Genomic DNA, 19,287 nt, shown 5'->3' with positions numbered 1-19,287 from the left:
CTTGACATGCTCGCGACGACTGTTATTTCGTATAAACGAAAATTATATTTTGTTGGATTTGATCCAACGGGGGGAAAATTTCCGAAATTATGATCCTTCGGTACGGGAATGAAAACACTTAATCCGTTGTGTTTGGGAAGGATATAATTTTCCTAAGGAAAATATTTAAATTATAATTGTTACAGACTATCATTATAATTATGTTTGCTTGTCTCGCAAACTGGCTTTGAGAACCCCTGTACAGCAGGTTGTTCTTTGTGCAATATATGGTTAGTTCACATTGGTTTACATAGTTTTACTTACGTTTATGTTCCTTTGTGGCTTCGTGTCTATAGCATGTGTGGTCGTAGTCCTAATAATTTGAGTTCAAGTTGTACATATAATCTTTCGAAGAAAATGTATTTTAGCTTACCGGACTTGGAAATAAGCAATTTACTATGTTCTAGGCTCAGAGGAACAGGAACGTAGCGGAGTTTAGGTTACCTAGTATGCATAGATAAATTTAAGTCCAAATTGCATGATTTTATGTATCTAAGCTTACCAATTCGGCGTGTAAATAGTAGACACTTATTTAATTAATTAGTTCACTAGTTTTAAGTTCAATTTTAGGATATTTGCACTAGTTTAAGGATATTTTAAAGTAGAATTAACACAATATTGTTGCTCATACTATCAAGGAATATTCTTCTCTCCTGTTTCTGTCGACTCACCCATGTGACAGGCCGAATACCTGTTACTCCCTACCATCCGTACAATCACTGCCGCAATCTTGTTCGCAAGGTTGCGAACAATGTAGAGACTACGGTGGTAGACTTGCGCGCTGGCCTAATGGGGTAGGCCAACAATAATCATCCCGTTTATACCCCTCACATATTGTTGGCATATACGGCATGTGTTGCTACCATTTAGCATTTCACCCGTAACAGTGGTAAGGAGAACAGATACCCGAAGCGACGATTTTCTGCCAAACTAAATGCAACGTATCTTGGGATTGAATCCCATGCACAAATCCCGCACGCTGGGATTGGAAAAACTCATGATTTGAAACGATCCTGGTATTAGGGATCATTTCAAAGCATGCTTGTTTGAATCATGGAGTAGAAGGATAATCTTGAAAGACTGTTATCAATAACTTTTTAATTTTAAAATTTGTTATTGACACATTGTATAAATTCACTGTTATTAAGTTGTTATGAAACTAACAAAACCTGTTATTTAACTGTTCTTCCAGGAACATTTTTTGTTATGATTCTTGTTATTTTGCCACTTATGACAGACAAGTTTATAACATGGTATGTCATGTTAATAACATGAAAATAACTCTTTGCGTTTCTCAGTTATTTTGCCAAAATAACACATTTTATTATGCTGTTGGTATTCCCTTCTGCTCGGGTAGCATGAGCAAACGCTCCACAAGTGCCGGCTTAACGACTTAAAGAAGCCCAAGCCCCTACCCGCCCCCCCCCCCCTCCTTCGTGTTCTTACATTCCTTACCGGTCAGACTAAGGTCGTGAGTGTCCTCTGCTGTTCGTAAAAATCGACTCCATTCTACTCGATGGCTGTGTGTCTCCAGTTCCACACTCTGCGAAGGGTCCGCAAATCGTCTTTCACTTGATCGATCCACCTAGCTCGCTGCGAACCACGTTTTCTTGTTACGGTCGGATGGCTCTCGAGAATCATTTCAATCGGGTTGCTATCCGACATCCTGATGTCGGACCACGTGGACGATGGTTGATTCTCTCACCAGCTGATGCAGCTCGTGGTTCATTCGTCTTCTCCAAGAACCGTCTTCGATCTGCACTCCGACGTTCATGGTATGCAACACCTTTCTTTTGAAAATCCAAGGACGAGTTGGTCCTCTGCATGTAGAATCGATGTTTCGTGCCCATAGAGGACTACCGGTCAAATCAGCGTCTGCCATAATGATCCCAAATTCGGGGTGGCTCATGTACTTTGTCTTTGACACATTAATGACTAATCCGATTCGCCTGGCTTTATTCTTTAATCGGATGTACGTTTCCGCCATCGTCTCAAATTTGCGAGCTATAATATCAATACCATCAGCAAAACCAAGCAGCTGAACGGACTTCGTGAAAATCGTTCCACTCGTGTTTATCCCCGCTCTCCTTATTACACCTTCTAAGATGATGTTAAACAGCAACTTGAAAGACCATCACCTTTCCGTAATCCTCTGCGAGATGAGGTGATAGGCGGCGCCACAAAATTTGTGAGAGTATCATGTAGGCAGCGCTCAGTACTCGAGTAAAGGCGGATAACAAAATAATAACAAGTTCTGTTACCTGGTTATCATTCGTTTGATAATTGAGTTTGTTATCATTTAGGTTGAATTAAGAGCCAACATAACAAAAATGATAACTCAAATTTACTCCACGAATACCAAAATGATAAGAAGTTAAGTTATCATTGAGTTCAAGTTGATAACTAATTGTGTTATACAATATTTTATTCAATATTACATTTAGTTATCAACATAAAAAATACAGCTGATTGATAACAGGTTTTGTCATTCAGTTGTCATTCCGTTGTCATTCCGAGCTATTTTATCGACGAAAATAGTAAAAATCTACTTTACCGACATGGTTAGCAGTTGAAAAAAGTTTCTTATAACTATAACCCATGTTTTCAACTATTGCGCCCAGTGGGTCTCGAACCCTGATCGAGTGATTATCGGTCGCAGCCGATAGCCTCTATACCAACGGGACTCAGTAAGAGGGAGAGTGGTTGAAGGCTACGCTTTCGTACTGCAGTCGCATTGAAGATGGAAAGCGGAATCTATTTTTAGATTCGAGGTCCGCCAGACCCTCAGTTCTGGGAAAGCTTTGAAATGTGTGTTTGAAACTGATAGCATATTTTGTTATTATATAGTATTTTTATGTTATCGTGATAGACCAAAATTATTGATAACTAAATTTGTTATCATCTGATTATCATCAATTGGAAAAGATGATAATAAAAATAACAAGATGATAATACCGATAACATAGTTTATTATCAAAGTGATATCACTTAGTTATCCGCCTTTGCTCGGGTAGTGTGATCGCGTGATAGTTCCCGCAATCCAACTTGTCGCCCATTTTGTAGATGGGACACACAATACACCCTTAAACCGAGCAGCACTAAAGTGCATAATTTCCAGACTATACCAAAAATGTGCAACCCTTGCACATTCACAAAATCATCTCCTGCGTCCACGAAACCGTGGAATTCGAAAAAAAAAACGAATTAATCCACCCAGCAGTGATGGCGCCTTTCTCGTGCCTTCGAAAACACATTTCAACACAACTCAAGTGACATGTTGATGAATATCGCACTTTCATGCGTTTAACAGAAATCCATTTTATAGCATCAGAGATCATTTCGTTTGTCTGGTTTTTGGTTTTTGAGCCGCAATCTTGAATTTTGAGCCGCCATTTAGAATTAAAGTCCGGCAGCTTGGATATTGTGGTCGCTATTTTTAGACTCCAGACTTCTTCCCCATACCAGATACACCCATATTGAATGGTTTTAGAGCCCAAAACTCCATTAAACAGCCGCCATTTTGAATGTTGAGACGCCTTCTTGGATATTCTGGTAGCTATTTTTGAAATCCGGTTGTCTTCCCCATACCAAATATGCCCATATTGAACGGTTTTAGAGCCTAAACCTTCATTAAACAGCTGTCATCTTGAAGTTTATGCCGCCATCTTGAATTTTGAGGCGCCATCTTGGATATTTTAATCGTCATTTTTGGACTCCAGACTTCGTTCCAATACCAGATATACCCATATTGTATGGTTTTAGAGCCTAAAACTCCATTAAACAGAAGCCATTTTGAGTTTTGAGCTGCCATCTTGGATTTAAGACCACTATCTTGGATACTCTGTTTGTCATTTTTGGAGTCCAGATTTCTTCCCCACAGTTGTTTTGGACGCTAATACAGATTGAAAAAACTTTGTTCTGGGTTGATGCGATCAAATTTAAATTTTCTCCATACAACGTTGACCCACTCTAATACACACATACAGACATCATCTCAAATCGTCAAACTGAGTTGATTGGTAAATGTAACTTGACCCTCCGAACCTTCTATCGAAAATTGGCTTTTTGAGTGAACATATAGCCTTTCAGTACACTTCGGTGTACGAGAAAGGCAAAACAATACTTTCGAGCTTATTTGCTTTAGAAAACTAAGTTATTTAACTAAACCAAAAGATTGAAGATCTTTTTTGATAGAAAATTTAATAAACTTTCGGATGAGGGTTAAAAAGCTGCGATAAGTTTGACCATTTTCAAGTAATAGCCAGTTTGAGGCAAGCAAAGTAAAAACATGTAAAGTTCAATTACTCTGTAACGGTTGATACTTGAACATATGCGTACACATTTTTTCCATCATTTGTGATCCTTTATCACTTTATCCTTAAAAAGTTTGCATTTACCCATCGGGACCCTCCGGAACCGGTTCCGGAACACTACCGGTTCAGATATGGTCTGATACTGTTTTCCTGCTAATCGTTCATTAGGTTACCGAAAATGCCGCTGTTTGATGTGTCGCATGAATGTATTATGTTCAATTTTATATTTGGCCACTTTCGGCGGGACACCCAGAACCGGTTCCGGAACACTACCGGTTCAGATATGACCTTATACTGTTTTCCTGCTAACCGTTCATCAGGTTATCAAAAAGCCACTGTTTGATTGGGTTTGGTTCTCTTTAATATTTGGCAACTTCTGGCAGGACATCCGGAACCGGTTCCGGAACACTACCGGTTCTGATATGATCTGAAACTATTTTCCTGCTTACCGTTCATCAGATGATCGAAAATGTCGTGGTTTGATAAGTCGCATGCATGGATTTATTGCATTTTCATGTCTGGCCCCTCCCAGGGGTACCGGTCCGGAACACCTAAATGGCCATAACTTCGGAACGGCATGACCGATCTGAACCATTTTCAATAGGAAACAATGGGACTATATGCCGCGTCGAATAAACCGTCGATCATCAAAATCGGTTGAGGTTCACTGCCAAAAAGTGATGTGAGTTTTTTGCACACACACATACACACATACACACACACGCACACACATACACACACACACAGACATCACCTCAATTCGTCGAGCTGAGTCGATTGGTATATGTGACTCGACCCTCCGGGCCTTCTATCAAAAAGTAATTTTTTGAGTGAACATATAGCCTTTCCAGTACACTTAGTGTACGAGAAAGGCAAAAATTGTACGGCAATCTAGCTAGGTTTACTAGTGACCTAAACAAAAAAAATATCGACATTTCGCATCTAGAAAAGTGTACGAGCTATTTTTGTGAATGTGTTACTGTTACACATTTTTGGTGCAGTCTGGAAATTATGCACTTATGAGTAGGTCTTACACATTCTAGGTGCTGAGCGGTTTTAGCGTGTAGCTTCCATCAATTCTTCCGGTAATACTTCCTCTTCCCAAATCTTGGTAATGACCCAGTGTAGTGATCTCACCAGTGCTTCTCCACCTTATTTTAGAAGCTCTCTTGGTAGGTAGTTGATTTGCTCCACCAGCTTTGTTGATTTTCAACCGGCCAATCTACTTCTCATTTTTGTTTTTGGTGGTTAGGGGAAGGGGAAGGGCTCATCGTTCCTTCGTGTTCTATCCTGTATCAAAACACCAGATTGTCACAGTGAGTGTACCCATTCCACCTTCCAGTCTAAGCTAGGGGTTAGACCCGAGCTCCAATAGGTCATATCGATGATGGACTCTGCACCGCTCCTATGGTAGGTTGTTTTGTCGCCTACGTTCGCAACATCCACATTCAGTCTAGTCATAGCGTCGAGTAGAGCCCAGCCTCTAGCGTTTGTTGGACGGCTACCCCCAGGCATAGGAGCCTCTACCGATGACCACGGGACTCAGTCCCACTAGAACGCTTGATAACGAATCTAGCATAGGGTACACCGTAGTATATCGTATGACGCCTTGCAGTCGATGAACAGGTGATGCGTTGGGACCTGCTATTCACAGCATTTCTGTAGGATTTACTGCTGGGTGAAAATCTGGTCCGTTGTCGAGCAGCCGTCGACGAAGCCGGCTTGATAACTTCTCACAAACTCATTCGCTTTTGGTGACAGACGACAGAAGATGATCTGAGATAGCACCAGCGGGGATCAACGATATTGTGTAACCTTCCTAATGCATCACGTTGACGCAGTGCACGGTTTAGGTAAAAAATACCCTAATGGACAAGTAGGGTTAAGTCAAGTTCGCAGATTGTGAAGGAGCCGCGGTACCGTGATTGCCCCTGTTAGAGATCTACAGTAACAGGCATTTTATTGTAAGTCTGTATCGTCTCAAACGCTGGTTCGGAAGCAACTTGCGAAGTTACAGATGGCGAAAGGAACATCCGTCAAAGAACATTTGAATACCTTTGATGGACTGATCCGTCAACTGAAGTTCGCGGGAGCGAAGTTAGAACAATGTGATCTGCTAAGAATTTGCATCTTTTGACAGATACGAAATACGTATCTGTCAAAAGATGCAAATTCTTAGTGGAATTCAAAGGAACAGTACTTAACGCGATTTTCTTTTTATTTACAGATATTCCCCTAACAAGCCCAGGTTAATCATCATCAATGTGATCTGGTTTCTCAATTGTTCGTAACCCTTCCTTAGGGGTTGTCCATAAACCACGTGGTCATTTTTTTGGGACTTCTCAACCCCCCCCGTGTGGTCATTACTACATACAAATTTTTTTATTCGTCCATACAAAATAATCATTGGCCGAACCCCCCCCCCGCCCCCTTCTGACCACGTGGTTTATGGACAGCCCCTTATGTCGGAGAAGGTAAACTAAAGCTGGAAGTATTTCAAGAACGACTTCTGGCCGAAGAATTAAAGAATAGCAACCGGATGATGGACACGTGCAATGAGAAGCCTGCAGCGTTTGCCGGGAGTAGAATTGAAACCACGTTTAAGGCCGGACGGGACGGTGGTTGAATCGTCCGCCATTGCTCTGTTGCTAGTAAGAAGCAAATCTCAACTTCTACTTCATATTATTGGCTAGAAATTTGATCGTTCATTTGCTCACTTGCGGTGCACAATCGACTAAAATTTCAGCTACGTCAGTGCAGTGGAAATTGATATTTGCATCTTCAAAATTGCGAGGCAAATTGTTAGAAAGAGAGGGAAGATAGGAAAAAATACACGTCGTCCCGTGCGCCCTTAATGCGAAGCCTGTGGCATTTGACAAGTAGAAGAGTCAGAAGTTCACCGGAAGATGTAACCGTTGCCATCGAAAGGTCAAAAATTTTCGGGTCAATGTTCGAGCTGAAGCCAACGTAGCTACTGAGAAGCAAGGCCGTAGCATTCATGTCGGGCAGGAAGCAAACTTCTGGAGATTCTCGGAGAAAGCTCGTCTTAAAGCACGACTCCAGCGCAGGTGATGACCATACGACCAATGAGGAGAATTGCTTCAAGAACTGAATCTGTGAATCTGTAATCATCAATGTTGCCTAAGACAATGAATCCGTCGAAGTGTTCACACACAACGCGAACGGTGTGCAGCGTTTCAACTCTGGTCTGTACGCTCGCCATTCCCTCTCTGCGCGTAAGCCCTGTTTTCATAGCCCTTGCCCGCATAAACCAATTCCCGCATAGAAGAAACTCTTCCTGGATTTCCCTGGGATTTCACTAGAAATTCCTCCAGGAATTCTTCCTGCATTTCTCTGGGAATTCCTGCTGGGATTCCTCTGATAATTTCTACAGGAATTCATCCAGGAGTTCCTCCAGGAATTCATCTAGAGATTCCTCTAGGAATTTCTCCAGCGACTCCCTCAAGGAATTCCTCAAGGGATTCCTCCAGGAGCTTCTTCCATCGATTCTTCCAGGAATTTCTACAGGGATTCCTCCTGAACGTGCTGCATTGATTATTCAAGGATTATTCAAGGAAGTCCTCCAGGAATTCCTCCAGGAATGTCTCTGGGGATTCCTCAAGAAATTCATGTAGCAATTCCTCTGAAGATTTCTCAAGGAATTTCTCAAGAGATTCCTCCAGGAATTCCTACAGGCATGTTACCATGAATTTCTCCACGGGTTTCTCGAGGCATTCCTTCAAATATTCCTCCTGGGAATTTTCTAGGGATTGCTCTAGGAATTCCTTTAGGAATACCTCCAGGCATTCCTCCAGGAGTTTCTCCAGGGATTCCTCCTGGATTTCCTTCAGGGACTTCTCCAGGAATACCTTCAAGAATTAAACCAGAAATTATCCCAGGAATTCCTTCAGAAATTCCTCCAGGAGTTGATACAGAAATTCCTCCAGTTATTCCTTCAGAAATTACTACGGCAATTTTTCCAGGAAAATCTACAGGAATCCCTCCCGGAATTTATACTACTTCAGGAGTTCTTCTTGAAATTCCTTCAGAAGTTCTTCCAGGAATTCCTCCAGGATTTCATCCAGGAATTCCACCAGGTATTTCTCCAGAAATTTATCCTCCACAGATTCCCCCAGGGATTTCTCCAGAAATTCCATCAGGAATTCCTCCAGGTATCAATCAGGAACTCCTTCAGGGATTCCTCTATAGATTCTTCCAGAGGTTCGTACAGTTTTTTTTCCCGAGAATTCCTCCTGGAATTCCTTAAAAATTCCTATGGGAATTCCTCTAGGAATCTCTTGAGAAACTTTCCCAGGGATTCCTCCCAGAATTCCTCTAGAGATTCCTTCAGGAAGTCCTTCAGAGATTCCTTCAGGAATTCTGTCAGGTTGAGTTCCACAAAATTTCCCCAAAAAACCCTCTTGGATTCCTCCAGGAGTTTGTCCAGAATTTCCTCCAGGCATTCGTCTTGAGGTTCGTCCAGAAACTAATGCAGGGCATTCTCCAGGAATTCCCAAAAGGATTCTCACAAGAATTTCTCCAGAATTTCCCTCTAAGGATTCCTCGAGGTTTTTTTTTTCCTTTTGGGTTTCTTCCAGGTATTCTTGCAGGAACTCTTTCGACAATTTTTCCACGAATTCATTCATAAATCCCTCCAGGGGTTTCTCTAGAAATTCATCTAGGGAATGCTCAGGGAATTCTTCCTGAAGTTTCTCCCAGAATTCCTCTAGAGGTTCCACCAGGAGTTCATCTAGGCATTCGCCCAGGAAATTCTCCAGTTATTCCAACAGAAATTTCTGCAGGGATTCATTCAAGAATTCCTCTAGCGATTTCTCCAGAAATTCATTCAGGTATACTTTCAGATTTTTTCCAGAAGTTTCTTCATGGATTTGGCCACGAATTTGTCCAGAAGCTCCTATAGGATTTCCTCTAGGGATTACTCCAAGAACTCCTCTATTGATTCCTCCAGGAATTCGTCCGGAAATTCCTCCAAGGATTTCTCTAGAAGTTTGTCTATGAATTCGTCAAGAGATTCCTTCAGAATTTTCTCCACGGATTCTCCCATAATTACTCCAAGGATTCCTCCGGGAATTCATCCAGGGATTCCTCCAGGTATACTTTCAGACAATTCTCCAGGGATTCCTACAATGTTAACTCCAGGCATACCTACAGTAATCCCTCTAAGGATTTCTCCAGGAATTCCTCCAGGGGTTGACCCGGCAGTTCTTTCAGGGATTGCTCCAGGAATTCCTGAAATGATTTCTTCAGAAATTCCCCTTGTGATCTATTCAAAAATTTATTCAGTGGTTCGGTCACATATTCCAGAAATCCATCCATAATCTTTTCCAGGGACTCACCCAAGGTCTTTTTTCAGGATTACCTGAAGATTTTTTGATTTACTTGAAAGATTTCTTGAGAAATTCGGAGGGCTGAAAGTCTCTATAATAAAGATAAATCAATCAATAAAATTAGAGAAATTCGTCCACACAAAAAAAGGAATTCGTCCAGCGATTTGTATTGGAATTCTTTAAAATAATATTATAGGGAAATAGGAGCCAGGATATTCTAAAAGAAGTCATCCAGGTATTCTTGCTCAGTTATCGTCAAGAAATCTTCAAGAAGATCATCTACAAATTCATTCAGGAATCCGTCCATGAATTCCTTCAAGAATACCCCATGCAGCACCAGCTAAGGAGTTTCCTCAGAAAATCGTCCTGCGATTCTTTCAGGAATATATTCTTGGATTCTTTCACAGTCACTGTAACTTATATTAAACATATAAGTACTTACATGCTAAAAGCACTCCAGGAAATCCTTCAGGAATTCACTCAAAGAAGACTTTCGGAATTCTGCCAGAGATTCCTCCCGGAATTTATCATTCTTCCTCCAGACATTTGCTTTCGAACTCCAGTATTTGAGAGTTCTCCGGAAAAATCTCCAAGAAATTCTCCAAGAATTTCTCCATGGATTCCCTTCAGAAATTCACACCTCGAGGTTCTCCTCCAGTAATAATTTCAAGGAATACCTTCAAAAATTATTCCAAGAATTCTTTCGATAATACGACAATTGGCATATATGTAAGACCATGTTCTGAGATAAGTATATGCAGTATAGAAGTATATAAAACTTTTCTAGGAAAATTTCGGCAAGGATGCACTCGGAACAACACAACAGAGTTTTTTTTAGATATCCATTAAAGAATTCCTTTGAGAACTATCATTTAGATTTCATTTCTCGGCGATTAAAAAAAGGAGTTCTACAAAGCAATGTTAATTATATAAATGTGGTTGAATAATACATATTTCCAAACAAAACTAACTATGTAATTACGTAGACTATTCTGGACAATGATCTTATAAAGTCTGACAAGTTGAAAATAGTCTCCAACAACAATCAATTTAAACACATTTTATGGCAAATAAATATATATCTATGTTTGTCATTAAGACAGTGGTTTTTAGATTTTATCTTAATTTCTATATATTGTAACTATTCTAAAACCGGGCAATCTCTCAGTAACAAGAGACCCCTCGAGCTGGGTCTCAGGGTCGGCTTGCTACCGGGTAAGCTGAGGGGCTACACGAACAAGGTGTGCTGCGTACGGTCACCTGACTAGCACTATTACAAATGTGGATTGAAAGATTGAGTTTGGAGGAATATCTTGGAATTTATTTCAAAACTGGACTATTGAGTCAAACTAATCTATGGCGAATATTAAGGGTTGTATTTTGGTGTATTGCAAGCTATTTGTTCTGGGTGGGTGTGGGTTATTATAGAAAATACTATTCACGTACCGGTACGACTTCTCCTTCTTACTGCATCCGATGATTCTCTGGAGTTCAGCGAGCGCTCGCCGATGTTGGACTGGAGAACTGGCTATCTGGTGACTACGTGGACGACAGTATACAATGTCGTGAGGGGGTTGGTCAATACGGCGTCTTCCCTCTTTGACTGCAATCGGCGCGGTCCAGGACGGTACCAGAGTGACCGAGCCGAGAGGGGACAAGCTCCTTTTCGTTTAGGGGATTTGCCCGAGCTTTCGACCTCAATTACGACCGACGTGGCCAGAGGTCCTCGATGATCCTTGACGGGTTAGGCGTAGTAAACTGAAGTCAACTAGGCCGAATCGTGTGTATCTGGCTGGTCGCCAGACCAGACAAGATGGCGAATTTATATAAAAGGTAAAAAGGTCCTGTGAGGGTAATGGGGCATTAACTGACCGTACTTTCCAACTATCTAGTCATTAGTTTTAAGTCATAGATTAAGTATTAACTATACCTGACGAATTCAAGTTTCTCTCCCACTCTGACGAAAACCACTCACGTTATTTTACTACGGACACTTCTATAACTTCCTTATGCACACGAACGCCGTTTACCAAGTGAGGCAATGGCGCTTCTTGGAATCGACTCAACCCCCTCTATTGTACATTCTTCCCTTCCTTGTTTCCTTGTTAATTAGTTGGGGGGTTGTTGCCACCTGTTTAGTGCGATACGCCTGCCGACCCACTCCTCGTTTTATGTTGTACCCACAGCTTGTATGCAATTTCACCCTTCAGTTTCAATTACATTCAATGATATCGATCGACTCAAACAAATTTACTAACATTCATACTCACATTATCTTAGCACTTGACTTATCTTACTAACCCTTTTATTTATTACTCTACAAGTATCCTACACCACTTAGTACTAAAAACGTGACTGTACACAAAACAAAAGCACGAATTAAAAAAAACTAACAACTTGTAACAAACGGTTACAATATAAAGTCATATTAGTTAGCTACGCTAATATCTGCAACTCATTTGTTCGCGTGTGAATGCCGCCCAAGCCTGCCGATCATACCTGCAGTGACGAACACCTTGCGCAACTGTCACATTGCGCGCCGACGACGAGACGAACGAGAGAGAACATGTTCAAATCTGGAAAAAAGCAACCGTCATCATAACTGTACAATCCTTTGCCAAGAAAAGACGCAATAAATTGAATTCCATTAAATTTTTGTAATCGGTTCGGGTTTTTATTTCTCGTCGGTAAACTGTGTTCCGCCGGTCCAGTCCAAGGTCCAAACATTGGTCCTTCGTCGTCGGATAGTTTCGCGATCCGGGAATGGAGAAACTTGTGAAAATTCGCAACGCACATATGGTGCAAGTGGTCGGGGAGCTGGCAGCAGCCGGGAAACTCGCTGAACGGAAGGCGTCCTGCAGCGAGGCAACGGAAAGGCTCGACCAGCTTCGGGAACTTGCTGGAAACTTCCGGAAGACACAGTCGAGTATCGAGGAGAGCCTGGATGACCCAGAAGCGGTTGCCTCCGTGCACAACTTCCGCGAGGAGTTTAATGGTGCATACTTTCGAGCAAAGGACATTCTGGAGAAATACATCGCGGACAACAATCCGGACGAAGTTGCTTCCACATCCAGTTTTACTAGTGGAAGAACGGTCATGGACAACGATTTGCGAGAGGCGATGAAGATGCTCCTGAATGCCCAGCGTACCTTGTTGGAGGGCCAACAAACAGCGAACATCAATCAATCGCAAGGCACCCGGGACCCGGCAGCGGAAGATTACGGGTCGAATCGTGCACCGTTCGTGAATGTGCGGCTGCCGCCGATCAACGTGCCAACATTCAGCGGCGACAGGAAAAGCTGGAGGTCGTTCAAGGACATTTTCGAAACTACTATTCACAACCGGATCGACCTTCCCAGCTCACTCAAGATGCAGTATCTGGTGTCGTTCCTTGACGGCAGCGCGAAGCAGCTAGTGAGTTCGTTTCCCATCTCGGAAGCTAATTACCTGGAAGCGTGGGAGGCGCTCACGAATGTCTACGATAAGAAGAAGTATACGGTCTTCGCCCTTGTTCGTGAATTCGTGGATCAGCCAGCGGTCACCTCCGGAACATCAGAAAGCCTGCGGAAGCTCGTCACTACTTCCGATGAAGTGGTGCGTCAATTGAACGCGCTTGGGGAAGAGTTCAACACGCGAGACCCATGGCTCATCCATCTTCTGCTGGAAAAACTCGACAAGGAAAGCCGTTCACTCTGGGCGCAGCGAATCATCGAAGAGAAGAATCCATCGTTCGACGATTTCCTGAAGTTTCTGGATAACCGGTGCGACGCCCTGGAAACTTGCACGGCGTTTACGAAAAAGTCGACAGGGGAAGCCGTCAAGAAGGAAACCGTAAAGAAAACAGTGAGCGAGAAGAAGTTGCATTCCCTGCACTCAGCTGCAGGAGGGGAAAAGTGCGCGAAATGCTCCAAAGAGCATCCGTTATTTCAGTGCGATGACTTTAAAAAGATGGACACACAGTCTAAACGTGAACTTGTTAAGAAAGCGAGATTGTGCTTTAACTGCCTGCGGGCATCGCACACCGCGAAGTTTTGTGGCTCAAAAGCAGTGTGTCGGAATGATGACTGTAAGCAGCGTCATCACACACTGCTGTGTGAAAAAAACATTGAAGAAGTGAAGAAGAAACCAGTGCTAAACAGTGAAACGGAACAACAACCGGAGAGCGGATCTGTCATCACTTCGATGGTGGCACAGGTTCCGCTAAAAGTGCATCAGAAAGCGTTCATTCTACCTACTGCTGTCATTCGTGTGCGGGGAGGCGGCGGCGAGCTGCTTCAAGCCCGTGCTCTCATCGATTCTGGATCCGAAGCGTCGCTGATCTCCGAAGCTTGCGTGCAGAAACTCGGCCTGCCTCGCTCCAACGGCAAGGTGGTGGTCTCCGGACTAAAGCAGCAGACAGCAGGAACAACTCGCGGACTAGTGAAGCTGGTGATCGCCAACCGGTTCGAAAACGCAATCGTTTTGCAGACAAGTGCCTTCGTCATGGGAAGGCTCACTTCGACACTTCCGACACAGCACTGTAGGGTGCATCCAAGCCTGCTTGACAACCAGCTACAGGAGAACCTTGCGGATCCGGCATATCAAACGCCGGGACCGATCGATATCATCTTGGGATCTGATGTCTTTCTTGCTCTTCTGAAGCCAGGGCAAGTCAAGGACAACGGTGGTGTTCCCGTGGCGCAAAACACGATCTTTGGGTGGATTGTGTCGGGGAATCAAGCCATCTACTCGTCGAAAATTCAAGCCAACGCATCCATCGTCAATCTGCACACAGAGCTCGACGTCAACCGCACCTTGCGAATGTTTTGGGAGCAGGAGGAGGTTCCGAAGCCGCAGCAGCTTACTCCTTCTGAACAGACAGCCGCCGAGCTCTTCAGGTCGACTCTCTCACGAGACGGAAACGGGCGCTTCATCGTACGGCTACCGTTCGACGATTTGAAGCCAGCGCTGGGTGAATCTCTCACTCCGGCCATCAAGCGATTGCGATCAATGGAAAGGCGTTTTCGACAGGATAAGGAATTCCATAAGCAGTACACGGATTTCCTCAGCGAGTATCTGGCACTAGGACACATGGAGGTGGTGCCAGCAAACGAGGTGGAGGTGGAGACTAGCCAGTGTTTCTATCTTCCACACCATGCCGTGGTCAAGGCCGACAGCACGACGACCAAATTGAGGGTGGTCTTCGACGCCTCGTGCGCGTCGTCAAGCGTATTTCTACGTTTCCGAACCCACCAGGTAGCGTTTTCGGCAGACGTGGAAAAAATGTATCGCCAGGTGGTGGTACACCCAGCGGATCGTGATTTCCAGAGGATCGTGTTCCGTGAGCAGGAGGATCAACCAATCCAACACTATCGGTTGTGCACTGTGACGTATGGGACCAAGTGCGCCCCGTACTTAGCGATTGAAGCCATGAAGCAATCCGGCCGGGAGTACAAGGAAGTGTATCCGGAAGCAGCCCTGAGGATTGAACTCGATACGTACGTAGACGATTTTCTGTCAGGCGCTCAGGATGTGCAGAAAGCAAGGGACCTGAAGCAACAAGTGGTGGAGATTTTGGAGTCCGCTGGTTTCCACCTGCGGAAATGGACCACGAACTGCCCGGAGTTACTACAGGACGAAGCTCAGGACGAACAGGAACCGGTGGATGTCAAGCTAGCAGAGCAGCCAAATGCAGTCAAGGCACTCGGCATTCGGTGGCTGCCCAAAGAAGACACTTTTTCGTTCAAGGTCAGCCTCAATGTAAACAGCGTGAACACCAAGCGACAGCTACTTTCGGACTCCTGCAAGTTGTTTGATCCGTTCGGCTGGCTGGCGCCAGTGACTGTGAAGGTAAAGATTATATTCCAGCAGCTGTGGCTCAGCGAACTCTCGTGGGACGATCCACTACCTCCGACAGTCGAATCGGCGTGGATTGAGGTCAAGGAAACACTTCAGCAAGTGGAACAGGTACACCTTCCTCGATTCGCACCCAACTACAACGGCAAAATCGAGTTGCATGGTTTTTCGGACGCCTCCGAACTGGCGTACGCAGCGGTGGTGTATGCTAGAGGGCGGAATGATTCAGGAGACATAGTTGTGAATCTTCTGGCCGCCAAGACAAGGGTGGCTCCAATCAAACAAGTGTCCCTACCGAGGTTAGAGCTCAACGCAGCAGCTCTACTATCAACGCTGATGGAATCGGTAATGCAGGCGTTCAGCCATCTGGAGGTGGAGCCTTGGGCATACACAGACAGCAGCATCGTTCTCCAATGGTTATCCGCTCACCCCCGCACATGGAAAACGTACGTGGCCAATCGTACGTCGGCAATCTTGGAAGTGCTGCCACGTGATCGCTGGAATCACGTTCGAAGCGAGGACAACCCAGCAGACTGTGCTTCACGCGGTCTCACACCTGTCGAGCTGGTAACGCACCCCCTCTGGTGGTGTGGACCGGACGAATTGAAGTCGGAAACCGAACACTGGAAGCGAGTCCCTGTTGAGCAGGTCGACGACGAAGAGTTACTGGAGTTACGTCGGTTGAAGGTACTTCACACTGCGATACCGATCATCAGAATAAACTACGACATCGAGACAAGCCTACTGGAGCGGCGTTCGAACTACACGCTCATCGTGCGCGCCCTAGCGTACGTCAATCGATTCTTGTTGGCACTCAAGGCGGACAACGAGAATCCCAACCTTGGACTTTCACCAAACGAAATCTACGATGCCAAGATGCAGCTGGCCAGAGCTGCACAGTACGCCGCATACTAGCCGGAACTGGAACTGTTGCAGAAGGGTAACGAGTTGCCACCGAAACATAAATTATCTGCCCTTCATCCTTTTCTCGACAGCCAAGGAACGATGCGTGTGGGTGGACGCTTGCAAAATTCCGCGTACCCATACGACGTCAAACACCCGGTCATTCTCCCAGCCAACCACAAAGTGACCGAGTTACTTCTGCGAGACATTCATCTGCGTAATCTCCATGCGGGACCCAGTCTTCTAGCAGCGACAGTCAATCAACAGTACTGGGTGGTAGGACTGCAGACCGCTGTCCGTCTTACTGTTCAAGGATGTACTCGTTGCGTGCGACTCAAAGGGAAGACAGCGACACAACTCATGGGAAGCCTGCCTGTGCCTCGGGTGACGGGAACTCGAGCTTTCACACACGTCGGCGTGGATTATGCCGGTCCACTGAAGGTTCATGCATCCTGCGTCCGCGGGGTGAAAACCACCAAGGGCTACATCGTGGTGTTTGTGTGCATGGCCACGAAGGCTGTGCACTTGGAGGTTGCCAGTGACCTCTCGACGAACACCTTCATCTGTGCACTGAAGCGGTTCATCTCCAGGCGATCTCATCCGAACGATATATGGTCCGACTGCGGTACAAACTTTGTTGGTACGGACCACTGGTTGAAGGAGATTCAAGGTGCAAGACAGACTCACAACGAAGCAGCAGGACGATTTCTCTCCAACTTGGGAATAAAGTGGGTGTTCAACCCGCCTTCAGCGCCTCATCGCGGCGGCATTTGGGAGGCGGCGGTGAAGAGCGCCAAGAAACATCTGGTCGCAGTCTTGGGCTCCGAAGCAGCAACGTACGAAGATCTCTCAACAGTTTTGGCGCAGGTGGAAGCATGCCTTAACTCGCGACCACTGTGCCCACTTTCAACGAACCCAGACAGCTACGAAGCGTTGACCCCAGGACATTTCCTGGTCGGACAGCCAATCAACCTCATCCCGGAGCCAGATGTTCGACACATTCCTATGAATCGTTTGGACAAATGGCAACTTCTGCACAAGCACACGACCGAAATCTGGAAACGTTGGCGCGATGAATATGTGTCCAGCCTGCAACCTCGGAGCAAGTGGCGTACCACTGAGGCCAACGTGGAGAAGGATCAGCTGGTGCTAGTCAAGAATGACAATGCCCCACCGGCTCACTGGGAGTTGGCGCGTATTGTTCAGCTACACCCGGACTCGACAGGAGTCGTCCGGACAGTTACGTTGCGGCGTGGTCAAGCGGAGTACTCACGCCCCATACAGAAGATCTGCGTGCTACCGTCGGATTGAGGCACTGGTGCCTCAAGGTGGGGGTGGATGTTCGCGTGTGAATGCCGCCCAAGCCTGCCGATCATACCTGCAGTGACGAACACCTTGCGCAACTGTCACATTGCGCGCCGACGACGAGACGAACGAGAGAGAACATGTTCAAATCTGGAAAAAAGCAACCGTCATCATAACTGTACAATCCTTTGCCAAGAAAAGACGCAATAAATTGAATTCCATTAAATTTTTGTAATCGGTTCGGGTTTTTATTTCTCGTCGGTAAACTGTGTTCCGCCGGTCCAGTCCAAGGTCCAAACATCATTAATGGCCCGTTTACATATTCGATAGTAATGCATGACAATATTTTGTCGGCTAATTTTTTGTACGCTAGTATCGTTTACACTGTGACTAATTATTTAGCTGCTAAATCTGAGACAATAAATTGTCCCGACTCTGTTGGCATCAAATTATCGTGATGTAAACACTGCTCTGCCAGACAATAACATTGGCGTGATATAATGCAGACAGTTCGACTAGCACAACGTTTACATGATGCTAGTTCTGTAGGACAATCTAATAATAATATTATTGTCTACTAGTTTTAGCACAAAATTCAGAAGCTTCTGAATTTGTCATGCCAATTTTATTAGCAGCTAAAAAGTGTTTACATTACGCTAATCTGACGCCAATACTGCTCGAAAATGTATTGTTGCCCTGAACTAGCGAATATGTAAACGGGCCATTACCAACGTATAGACTGCATGTAGGACAACAATTATCATGGATTGTGTACTTGTTACTGTCAAACACGAAGCAACGTTTCATTTGGGGAGAACAGTTACGCATATATTTCCGGAATGCTGACCTTCTTCGTCTCTTGCGGAGTATCGGTTCGTCCAGGTGAAATCACGGGGGATGCTGATTGATATCAATGGGACACGTAACTCAATAATCCACATGCAACCATTCGGAACTTCCTCGTAGTTCACCAGCGTGGCAGAGACCTCGCAATATCGATGTCTATTGCTGGGTGAGCGGAATCGATTACAACGAGGTACTCGACAGCTTCGGAGATGCGACAGACTAGAAGCGCCGAGCTACTGGAAACTTCCTAGGGTAAACGGGTAGATACTATACCTATCTCACCACATTGGATGGTGTACGTGGCTCAAATTTGACTGAGTTATAGTGGAAAACAGACAGGTGCACGGATCAAGAAGGCGAGAATTGCTTTTGCTGGTTTGAAAAAAATATATACATGGAAAAGTAGTTAGATTGGTCGATGCACTAAAAAGTCTGTGCTACTGTGAGCCAGTGAAACCTAATCTGTATCAATGGAGAATACTCAACGGCTGCAGGTCTCCATTAGCAGATGTCTGTGGTAAACATTTCGTATATGGTGGCCCCACAAGCAGAGGAAGGTTCATAGGCTCACTGCAGTGCTCATAGGCATATGCATTGCCTCAGCCATTCGCCGTGCCCCCAAAGTATGGTGTATAATTTATGGATATCCCCATTGCTTTCTGAAGTTTTCAAAGTCTTCCTAATCAGCACCGTATGGC

At 44.8% G+C, this 19,287-nt stretch overlaps 2 protein-coding genes across 2 annotated transcripts; both read left to right on the top strand.

The window, feature by feature from the left end:
* The first annotated feature begins 12,463 nt into the window (after positions 1-12,463).
* Positions 12,464-16,450, top strand: LOC134291543 (uncharacterized). The gene has a single exon (XM_062859449.1). It carries the CDS (start codon positions 12,464-12,466, stop codon positions 16,448-16,450), a length of 3,987 nt encoding a protein of 1,328 aa, XP_062715433.1.
* Positions 16,451-16,540: 90 nt separating this feature from the next.
* On the top strand, positions 16,541-17,749 carry LOC134291540 (uncharacterized). The gene has a single exon (XM_062859444.1). It carries the CDS (start codon positions 16,541-16,543, stop codon positions 17,747-17,749), a length of 1,209 nt encoding a protein of 402 aa, XP_062715428.1.
* Positions 17,750-19,287: the final 1,538 nt, after the last annotated feature.

The sequence above is a fragment of the Aedes albopictus genome, chromosome 1 (genome assembly GCF_035046485.1).
Source record: "Aedes albopictus strain Foshan chromosome 1, AalbF5, whole genome shotgun sequence".
In the NCBI taxonomy this organism is placed as follows: Eukaryota; Metazoa; Arthropoda; class Insecta; order Diptera; family Culicidae; genus Aedes; species Aedes albopictus.
The sequence above is the reverse complement of the archived record's forward strand: the minus strand, read 5'-3'. Positions and strand labels throughout refer to the sequence as shown.

Excerpts from the sequence above, each read along its gene's own strand:
- LOC134291540 (XM_062859444.1), top strand. The coding sequence starts at position 16,541 with ATGCGTGTGGGTGGACGCTTGCAAAATTCCGCGTACCCATACGACGTC.
- LOC134291543 (XM_062859449.1), top strand. The coding sequence starts at position 12,464 with ATGGAGAAACTTGTGAAAATTCGCAACGCACATATGGTGCAAGTGGTC.